We start from the raw sequence: 11,177 nt of genomic DNA on the forward strand, positions 1-11,177 counted from the left end.
TGAATCAAAACTATTATGCAGTGCTGTTCCCTAAAGAGAGAAGACTTGGTCCCAGAATCAGGGGTGGAAGTAGGGCTGGCTGCTCTCTCTATTAAATCTAAAAACCCACTTGCAGAACTTTTGTTTCCCATCCTGCCAACTTCGGGCCCTGCTGATTTGGGAGGAATGCTTGCACTGGTTCCACAGAATTAGAAGGTAAGACAGCCCCCTAGACAGTGTATTAGAAAGCAGAGACATCACTTTGCTGACAAAGGTCCATCTAGTCAAGGCTATGGTTTTTCCTGTGGTCATGTATGGATGTGAGAGTTGGACTATAAAGAAGGCTGAGCGCTGAAGAATTGATGCTTTCCAACTGTGGTGTTAGAGAAGACTCTTGAGAGTCCCTTGGACTGCAAGGAGATCAAACCAGTCAATCCTAAAGGAAATCAACCCTGAATATTCATTGGAAGGACTGATGCGGAAGCTCCAATGCTTTGGCCACCTGATGCAAAGAGCTGACTCATTGGAAAAGACTCTGATGCTGGCAAAGACTGAAGACAAAAGGAGAAAGGGCGGCAGAGGATGAGATGGCTAGATAGCATCACCAACTCAATGGACATGAATTTGAACAAATTCCAGGAGACAGTGAAGGACAGAGGAGCCTGGTGTGCTACAGTCCATGGGGTCGCAAAGAGTTGGACACAACTTAGCAACTGAACAACAACATCACTGAGCCAACAAGGCAAAAAAGGAGTTCCTCTCTGGACTAGAATACCTGACCCTGAGCACCAAGAGAAAGCTGGGCTGCTGCTGCACACTGGGGGCAAGAAGGACTGTGTCTGGAATCTGGAAGATTCTGAGGTACTTCTTGGTATTTCCATACCCAATAATAAAGGTCAAGGGGAAACCACAGCATACAAACAGCAAAAGAAAAATGCCTGAGCACTCAGACTCTTTGGCAATGAAGGTTTGGGTCACTCTGTCAGATAAAAAAACCCAACACCGGAAGACAAGGAAAATATGGCATGAATCATAAAATGAAACCACAGATACCAAACACAGCCCTGTGACCATTACAGAAACAAAGACCATACATTTTCTCTCTGCTTCTTATAAGCATGGGTTTATTTGTATATGCTAACCATTTTCTTCTCTCTCCCATTACTGTTTTTAATTTTTATTTCATATTGGAGTATAATTGATTTACAATGTCATGTTAGTTTCAGGGGTACAGCAAAGTGATTTATCTTTTTCAGATTCTTTTCCCATATAGGTTATTACAGAATATCAAGGAGTCTATTGTGCTTTACAGTAAGTCCTTACTAGATTATCTACTTTTTCACATTTATTAATTTATTTATTTTTCTGTGCCAGGTCTTAGTTGCATGCTGAGGCTCGATCCTGCCTTTGCGTATGCCAAGCCTCCTTTCTCAGAGGAGCTCCGCCTGCATGCAGCCTGTGGGACCTAGTTCCCTGATCAGGAATCGAACCCAGGTCTCCTGCATTGGGAGCATGGTGTCAGCCTCTGGACCACCAGGGAATGCCCAGATTATACACACCGTAGTGTGTATATATTGCTGCAAATGGCATCACTTCATTCTTTTTATGGCTGAGTAATATCCCATTGTGCATATGTACCATATCTTCTCTATCCATTCATCTGTCTAAGGACATTTAGGGTGCTTCCATGTCTTAGCTACAGTAAGCAGTGCTGCAATGAATACTGGGGCACATGTATCTTTTGAATTATGGTTTTCTCTGGATTTGGAGAAGGAAATGGCAACCCACTCCAGTGTTCTTGCTTGGAGAATCCCAGGGATGGGGGAGCCTGGTGGGCTGCTGTCTATGGGGTTGCACAGAGTCAGACACGACTGAGCGACTTCATTTTCACTTTTCTCTGGATACATGCCCAGGAGTGGGATTGCTGGATCATACGGTAGCTCTGTTTTAGTTTTTTAAGGAACCTCATTATTATTTTATACATAGGTTGTTGGAAGTTAAATTTTACAGTTTAGCCTATAGGTAACAATATTCTCAATATGCCAGCATAACAATATGCCAAAATAACTCAATATGTCAGCAAATTTGGAAAACTCAGCAGTGGCCACAGGACTGGAAAAGGTCAGCCTTCACTACAATCCCAAAGAAAGGCGATGCCAAAGAATGCTCCAACTACTGCACAGTTGCACTCATCTCACTTGCTAGCAAAGTCATGCTCAAAATTCTCCAAGCCAGGCTTCAATAGTACATGAACCGAGAACTTCCAGACGTTTAAGCTGGATTTAGAAAAGGCAGAGGAACCAGAGATCAAACTGCCAACAGCCACTGGATCATCGAAAAAGCAAGAGAGTTCCAGAAAAACATCTACTTCTGCTTTATTGACTAAACTAAAGCCTTTGAGTGTGTGGATCACAACAAACTGCACAAAATTCTTAGAGATGGGAATACCAGACACCTGACCTGCCTCCTGAGAAATCTGTATGCAGGTCAAGAAGCAACAGTTAGAACCAGACATGGAACAACGGACTGGTTCCAAATTGGGAAAGGAGTACGTCAAGGCTGTATATCGTCATCCTGCTTATTTCACTGTATATGCAGAGTACGTTATGAGAAATGCCAGGCTGGATGAAGCACAAGCTGGAATCAAGATTGCTGGGAGAAATATCAACCTCAGATATGCAGATGACACCACCCTTATGGCAGAAAGCAAAGAGGAACTGAAGAGCCTCTTGATGCAAGTGACAGAGGAGAGTGAAAAGCTGGCTTAAAACTCAACATTTAAAAAATGAAGATCACAGCATCCAGTCCCGTCACTTTATCCCATCACTTCATGGCAAAGAGATGGGGAAACAATGGAAACAGTGACAGACTTTATTTTCTTGGGCTCCAAAATCACTGCAGATGGTGACTGCAGCCATGAAATTAAAAGGCGCTTGCTCCGTGGAAGATAAACTATGACCAACCTAGACATATTAAAAAGCAGGGACACTGCTCTGCCAACAAAGGTCCATCTAGTCAAAGCTATGGTTTTTCCAGTGGTCATGTATGGATGTGAGAGCTGGACCATAAAGAAGGCTGAGTGCTAAAGAATTGATGCTTTTGAACTGTGGTGTTGGAGAAGACTCTTGAGAGTCCCTTGGACTGCAAGGAGATCCAACCAGTCCATCCTAAAGGAAATCAGTCCTGAACATTCATTGGAAGAACTGATGCTGAAGCTCCAATACTGTGGCCACCTGATGTGAAGAACTGACTCATTTGAAAAGACCCTGATGTTGGGAAAGATTGAAAGCAGGAGGAGAAGGGGACAACAGAGGATGAGATGGTTGGATGGCATCACCTACTCGATAGACATGAGTTTGAGCAAGCTCCGGGAGTTGGTGTTGGACAGGGAGGCCTGGCGTACTTCAGTCCATGGGATCACAAACAGCTGGACATGACTGAGTGACTGAACTGAACAGAATATTCAGTGGGACAGTGACTGAAGATATCTACAGCAATAGATATAACAACCATTGGGACTGTAAGTTTCTTCACTTGGGGAAAAAGATAAGAACTTGTAAGAGACACAGCTATGTCTTTTGTCTCTTTTTTTGGCCGTGCCTCGCAACTTGTGGAATCTTAGTTACCCAATCAGAAATTGAACCTGGGCCCTTGGCAGTGAAAATGAGAAGTCCTAACCACTGGACCACCAGGGAACTCCCTGGATAGCTATGTCTTATTAGGTAAAAACAGAATTGTTTTCAGGAATTTGAATGTGAGTAGAAGGGTATGGAGAAGGCAATGGCACCCCACTCCAGCACTCTTGTCTGGAAAATCCCATGGATGGAGGAGCCTGGTAGGCTGCAGTCCATGGGGTCACTAAGAGTCGGACACAACTGAGTGACTTCACTTTCACTTTTCACTTTCATGCATTGGAGAAGGAAATGGCAACCCACTCCAGTGTTCTTGCCTGGAGAATCCCAGGGATGCGGGAGCCTGGTGGGCTGCTGTCTGTGGGGTTGCGCAGAGTCGGACACGACTGAAGCAACTTAGCAGAAGGGTATATATGGAAGCTGAGTAACCAAAGGAATGGAATGTGACATTTATCAATTTATTGCCACTCAAATCCTCTCCAAATCCACCCTTCCCTTCTCTGCTCTGAGAAAATGAAGTCCTTTAAATATTTTTCCTTTACCAGATGGAACAATTGTGTTTCATCTGTAAACTGCACTTTTTTTTTCTGGATTTACAATGTTGTGTTACAATATTGTGTTAATTCTCATTGTACAGCAAAGTGATTCAGACTACAGATACACATATAATAAAATTCTTTTTCATATTCTTCTCCATTATTTGGGCTTCCCAGATGGTGCTAGTGGTAAAGAACCTGCCTGCCAATGCAAGAGATGTAAGACACATGGGTTCGATCCCTGGGTCAGGAAGATCCCCTGGAGGAGGGCACGGCATCCCACTCCAGTACTCTTGCCTGGGAAATCCCATGGCCAGAGGAGCCTGGCGGGCTACAGTCCATGGGGTTGCAAAGAGTTGGACACGACTGAAGTGACTTAGCACACAAGCATACACATGATTTATAACAGGATATTGAATATAGTTCATGTGCAATACAATAGGACCTTGTTATCTGTTTTATACAGAGCAGCTTGCATCTGCTAATCCCAAACTCCTAATTTATCCCCTTCCCCTTTCCCCTTGGAGAAGGCAATGGCACCCCACTCCAGTACTCTTGCCTGGAAAATCCCATGGACGGAGGAGCCTGGTAGGCTGCAGTCCATGGGGTCGCTAAGAGTCGGACATGACTGAGCGACTTCACTTTCACTTTTCACTTTCCTGCACTGGAGAAGGAAATGGCAACACACTCCACTGTTCTTGCCTGGAGAATCGCAGGGACGGTGGGGCCTGGTGGGCTGCCGTTTATGGGGTCGCACAGAGTCAGACACGACTGAAGTGACTTAGCAGCAGCAGCCTTTCCCCTTTAGTAATTGTAAGTTTGTCTGTTGAATAAATTCATTGGTAGCATATTTTAGATTCCACATATACGTGATATCATATTTGTCTTTCTGACTTACTTCGCTTAGTATGATAACCTCTAGGTCCCCCTATGTTGTGGCAAATAGCATTATTTCATTCTTTTTATGGCTGAATAATACTCCACTATGCGTATGTACTCCCCATCTCCTTCACCCATTCCTCTGCTGATGGACATGTAGGTTGTTTGCATGTTTTGGCTCCTGTAAACAGTGCTGCTGTGAACACTGGGTAAGTGTCAGAAGGTACTATTAATTAGTTTTCCTGGTTCTGGAAGCTCTCACAGCAGGCTCCTGTAGTCCATGTGGCTCTACAGGCAGCTGGCTCCCGCAGCTGAGAGGTTTCTCGAGTACTGGACTCCTGCAGAGCAAGCGGCTGCTTCTCCAGGGCTAGGCTCCTGGGGCACAGGCGACTACTCTGGCAATCAGCTCCTGCCATGCATGGTGGTCAACAGCACACACAGGCCAGAGAGCTCCCCTGGCACAGCCGTGCCCTCAAATGAGTAACTGAGTCCTTGGGTGTTCCCCCTACCCTAGGGCTGAAACAGGACTCTCCTTTATCTTATATTCCAGCAGAGTTTTCTCTGCTTCTTACTAGCCCAAAGCCTTCATTTCTCCAATTCCCTGTTATAATAATTTTTATATTAAAACTTCTTTGTTGAAATTACTGAGTGATTTCTGTCTATTGATCATAGACTCTGACTGATTCATGGACCATGTTCAGTTGGGATTTGCTGGCCACTGACATTCCAGTGAGCAGGAGCTGTCCAGAAACTTTATATCTGCAAAGGTAAGGTTTGTCACTCACCTCTTTAATTTCCTTTAGAAGTTCAAGAGCACAGCTGAAGTCTGGCGGAGTAGCTGATAGTCGCTCTTTCAGATGATCCCAAAAGGCATCGTGCATGGTCTCTCTGATCCTGCCTTCCAGACTGTAAGAGGGTTAAATGAAGAAAATTATTTTCTCCACTCAAAAACTGCCATAAGGTCACTATCTACTAAGACCCAAACGATATTTGATTTAAAAAAAGAGTATACAGACAAGGGAAGGTAAGTATGGAGGGCAGCAGAGCTGAACTAGCTGGGGTTTTAGACTTGGATACTAAGGGCACCGGCACAACCTCTCAGAAGGGCTCCTCACGGTCTGGTGCAGCCACTCTCTGCAGTAAGAAGAACCCTGAACAGAGGTCAGGCTGAACGTTAACACTGATTCTGCATTTAGTGCAGAAAAGATGTGACTTAGTTTCCCTTTACGTACACATACAGCAAAGAACTAACTGATCTTTCATTTTCTTATAGACTTAAATCTAGAAAAGGATTTTCCTTCTTTGACAACATCTATCTATTGCCGGGAGAAATATCAATAACCTCAGATATGCAGATGACACCACCCTTACGGCAGAAAGTGAAGAGGAACTAAAAAGCCTCTTGATGAGAGTAAAAGAGGAGAATGAAAAAGTTGGCTTAAAGCTCAACATTCAGAAGACTAAGATCATGGCATCTAGTCCCATCACTTCATGGGAAATAGATGGGGAAGCAGTGGAAACAGTGTCAGACTTTATTTTGGGGGGTTCCAAAATCACTGCAGATTGTGATTGCAGCCATGAAATTAAAAGACGCTTACTCCTTGGAAGGAAAGTTATGACCAACCTAGACAGCATTTTAAAAAGCAGAGACATTACTCTGCCAACAAAGGTCCGTGTAGTCAAGGCTATGGTTTTTCCAGTGGTCATGTATGGATGTGAGAGTTGGACTGTGAAGAAAGCTGAGCACCGAAGAATTGATGGTTTTGAACTGCGGTGTTGGAGAACTCTTGAGAGTCCCTTGGACTGCAAGGAGATCCAACCCTGGGCGTTCATTGGAAGGACTGATGCTGAAGCTGAAACTCCAGTACTTTGGCCACCTCATGCGAAGAGTTGACTCATTGGAAAGGGCTCTGATGCTGGGAGGGATTGGGGGCAGGAGGAGAAGGGAACGGCAGAGGATGAGATGGCTGGATGGCATCACCGACTCGATGGACATGAGTTTGGGTAAACTCCGGGAGTTGGTGACGGACAGGGAGGCCTGGCATGCTGTGGTTCATGGGGTCGAAGAGAGTTGGACACGACTGAGCGACTGAACTGAACTGAACTATCTACAGATACTTCCAAATCAGCACATCTAAAACTGAATTCACTATCTTTCCCATACAAACCTGTTCCTCCTGTATTCCTAATCTCAATGGCACTACCATGTAACCAGTCATGGAAGCCAGAATATTGGTCTTTTTTCCCCTTCCAGAAAAGAGCAGCAGCAAAGGCAATTCAGTTAAAAAGGATAATCTTTTCAACAAACAGTGCTAGAACAACTGGACATCCACATGGGAGAAAATGAACCTAGACACAGACTTTTAATCACTACCTTCCACAAATAAGAGCGTAGACCTCAATGCAAAAAACAAACTCTAAAACTTCTAGAACAGAAGAAATCTATGTGACCTTGGGTTTGGCAATGACCTTTTAGATATACCAAAAACAAGATCCATGGAAGAAAAAAACTGGTAAATTGGACTTCTTTAAAATTAAAAACTGCTCTGTGAAAGTCACTGTTAAGAGAAGGAAAAGACAAGCTCCAATCTTTGCAAAGCACATATCTGATAAAGAACTAGTATCCAAAACATACAAAGAACTCTTAAAATTCAAGAATAAGAAAATAACCCAATTTTATTTTTTTCAAGTTAATCTACTGGAGTATAGGCGGTTTATAACATTGTGTTAGTTTCTTTTATACAGCAGTGAGTCAGTTATACATTTACATATATCCACTCTTTTTAAAAATTCTTTTCCCATGTAGGTCATTACAGAACAACCCAATTTTAAAACGGGAAAAGGTCTGAACAGACACCTCGCCAAAGTATATATAGAGATGGCAAACAAGCACATGCTGCACCTCGTGTCTCACTGCTGTTGTTCGGTCCCCAAGTTGTGTCTGATTGAGACCCCATGGACTGCAGCACGCCAGGCCTCCCTGTCCCTCACCATCTCTCAGAGTTTGCCCAAGTTCATGTCCATTGAATCAGTGATACCATTCGATCATCTTATCTTCTGTCACCTTCTTCTCATTCTGCCTTTGGTTTTTCCCAGCATCAGGGTCTCTTCTAGTGAGTCGGCTCTTCACATCAGGTGGCCAAAGTATTGGAGCTTCAGCATCAAGTCCTTCCAATGAGTATTCAGGGCTGATTTCCTTTAGGATTGACTGGTTTGATCTCCTTACTGTCCAAGGGACTCTCAAGAGTCTTCTCCAGTCCCTCACTTCAAATGAGTCAATTCTTCAATGCTCTGCCTTCTTTATGGTCCAACTCTCACATCCATACATGACTACTGGAAGGACCAAAACCTTGACTATACAAACCTGTGTAGGCAAATGATGTCTTTGCTTTTTAATACACTGTCTAGGTTTGTCATAGCTTTCCTGCCAAGAAGTAATCATCTTCTAATTTCATGGCTGAAGTCACCATTAGGGAATTGTATATTAAAGTAACAATGAGATACCACTGCACACCTATTAGAATGGCCAAAATCCAGAACACCAACAACACCAAATGCTGACCAGGGCAGGGAGCAACAGGAACCCTCACTCACTGCTCGTAGGAGTGCAGAGTGGAAGACCATCACTCTGGAGGATGGTTCCACAGTTTCTTACAAAACGAAACATTCTCTTTCATACAGTCCAACAACTGTGCTCCCTGGGACCTACTCAAAGGAGTTGAAAGCTTATATCCACACAAAAACCTAAACATGGACATTTATAGTAGCTTTATTTTTTTGCCAAAGCTTGGAAGCAACCAAGATGTCATTCTGTATGTGATGGATAAATAAACTGTGGTATATCCAGACAATGGAGTATTTGTTTTTATTTAGTTGCTAAGTAGAGTCTGACTCTCTTGTGGCCCCATGGACTGTAGCCTGCCATGCTCCTCTGTCTATGGGCTTTCCCAGGCAAGAATACTGGAGTGGGTTGCCATTTCCTTCTCCAGGGGATTTTCCTGACCCAGGGATCAAACCCGCATCTCCTGCATAGGCAGGAGGATTCTTCCACCAGGGAAGCCAATAGAATATTATTCAACACTAAAAAGAAATGCACTATCAAGCCCTCAAAAGACATGGAGGAAACTTAAATTTTTTTTTTTTTTGGCCATACCGTGTAGGATCTTAGTTCCCCAATCAAGGATCAAACCCATGCCCCCTGCACTGGAAGCACAGAGCCTTAACAGCTGGGCCACCAGGGAAGTTCTTTAAATGTATATTGCTAGTTGAAACAATACAATCTGTCTTTTTTTTTTTTTTGAAAGAATACAATCTGAAAAGGCTACATACTGTATGACTCCAACTGTATGAAATTCAGAAAACCTACAGAGATTGTGAAAAGATCAGTGTTTGCAAAAGTTTCAGGGGGAGGGAGGGAAGGATGAATAGATAGAACATAGGGAATTTTAGGGCAGTGAAATTACTCTGTATGATATGGAAATGATGAATACAGAAATGGTGAATAAATGTCATTATACATTTTCCAAAACCCATAGAATATACGTCACAGAAAGTGAATACCCCTGTAAACTTGAGTTAATAATAATGTATTAATACTGGATCATAAATTATAACAAATAAACCACACTAATACAAGATGTAAACAGAGGAAACTGTATGTAGGAGAAAGGAGGGAATGTGAGAGCTATTTTCAATAAAATTAAACTATGCTAAAAATTGTCTATTACTTTTTTAAAGGAATTCACTTTCCTATGAATGCTTATTTAAATGACTTCTCTGACCAATACACTTAGGCTAATAAGAAGAAAAAGAACCACTTGAAAATTCTGAGGCTGCACCTAGTTATTGCCAATAGTGATTGGTTTTCTGGAATCGAACATCCCCTCTTAGTAATGGATGCTCCTTGTAAAACAAAAAAGAAACAATACAAAGATGAGTTAAACAAAAATCAAAATTCCTCTCCCAACACTGCAATCTCAATCAGCAACGGTAACCAACTATAATCTAACAGTCGATTGCGCACTAGAATCGGTTGTAAAGCTTTTCTCCTCATCCCATTCATCCACTCCATCTTCCAAGTTTCATAAATTGTTTTTGAAATGTCTCTAAAATCATCTGCTCCTACCATTATCTCTTACCTAGACTACTACAAAGGGCCATTAACTGGTCCCTCTCCCTTCAGTCTTGCCCCTTTTAATCTGTTCCCCACAAATTCATTCTAAATTCAATGACTTTTCTAAGATGCAATCCTGATTATGAAGTCATGCTCAGAGTCCATTAGGGGCTTCTTGGCATCAGCAGCACAAACAGCTCATATGACCCTCCTGATACTGCTCTGCCTCCCTGTCTAACTTCTCTCCTCCTACTTCATAACACTTCATGCTCAACCACACCAAGACACTTATTCAGTTCACACCACTGTGCCTCCAACCCGTGTCCTCTGCCAGGAGCATCCCTTCCCACCCAGACCACCTCTAAGACTCAAGTCATCATAGGCAAACCTGTTTCTTAGGCAGCCGAGAACTTTAATTAAACTCTATACACAGCTCTAAGTTAACTTAGCAGTCACTAATTCAACTATCTCTCCTACAAGTGTCTTGACAGCAAAGATAGTGCCTTATTTGTCATAGCTATAGTTACCTCTAAGTCAGCAATTTTCCCTGTCACATAATGACTCAACAAATGCCTGATGAATGAATGGCCCAAATAAGGGATTTCCCAGTTAATACAACTGTAGGTAACATTCTACTTTTGCTTTATTGACTATGCCAAAGCCTTTGACTGTGTGGATCACAACAAACTGTGGAAAATTCTTAGAGATGGGAATACCATACCACCTGACCTGCTTCCTGAGAAATCTGTGTGCAGGTCAAGAAGCAACAGTTAGAACTGGACATGGAACAAAAGACTGGTTCCAAATAGGAAAAGGAGTACATCAAAGCTGTATATTGTCACCCTGCTCATTTAACTTATATGCAGAGTACATCATGACAAATGCTGGACTGGATAAAGCACAAGCTGGAATCAAGATTGCTGGGAGAAATATCAATAACCTCAGATATGCAGATGACACCACCCTTATGGCAGAAAGTGAAGAGGAACTAAAGAGCCTCTTGATGAGAGTGAAAGAGGAGAGTGAAAAAGTTGGCTT

At 42.8% G+C, this 11,177-nt stretch overlaps 1 protein-coding gene across 2 annotated transcripts in view; it reads right to left on the reverse strand.

Moving 5' to 3' along the window:
* Positions 1–11,177, reverse strand: part of TCP11 (t-complex 11, testis-specific) — a 161,242-nt gene that overhangs the window by 12,052 nt on the left and 138,013 nt on the right. For both annotated transcript variants that reach the window (XM_010848637.1, XM_010848638.1), the window contains one exon: positions 5,812–5,932. In XM_010848637.1, the coding sequence (XP_010846939.1) occupies positions 5,812–5,907 (96 nt within the window). In that variant the 5' untranslated portion in view covers positions 5,908–5,932. The remainder of the gene's footprint in view (positions 1–5,811; positions 5,933–11,177) is intronic.

Source organism: Bison bison, unplaced genomic scaffold (genome assembly GCF_000754665.1).
Source record: "Bison bison bison isolate TAMUID 2011002044 unplaced genomic scaffold, Bison_UMD1.0 scf7180017864270, whole genome shotgun sequence".
Lineage (NCBI taxonomy): Eukaryota > Metazoa > Chordata > Mammalia > Artiodactyla > Bovidae > Bison > Bison bison.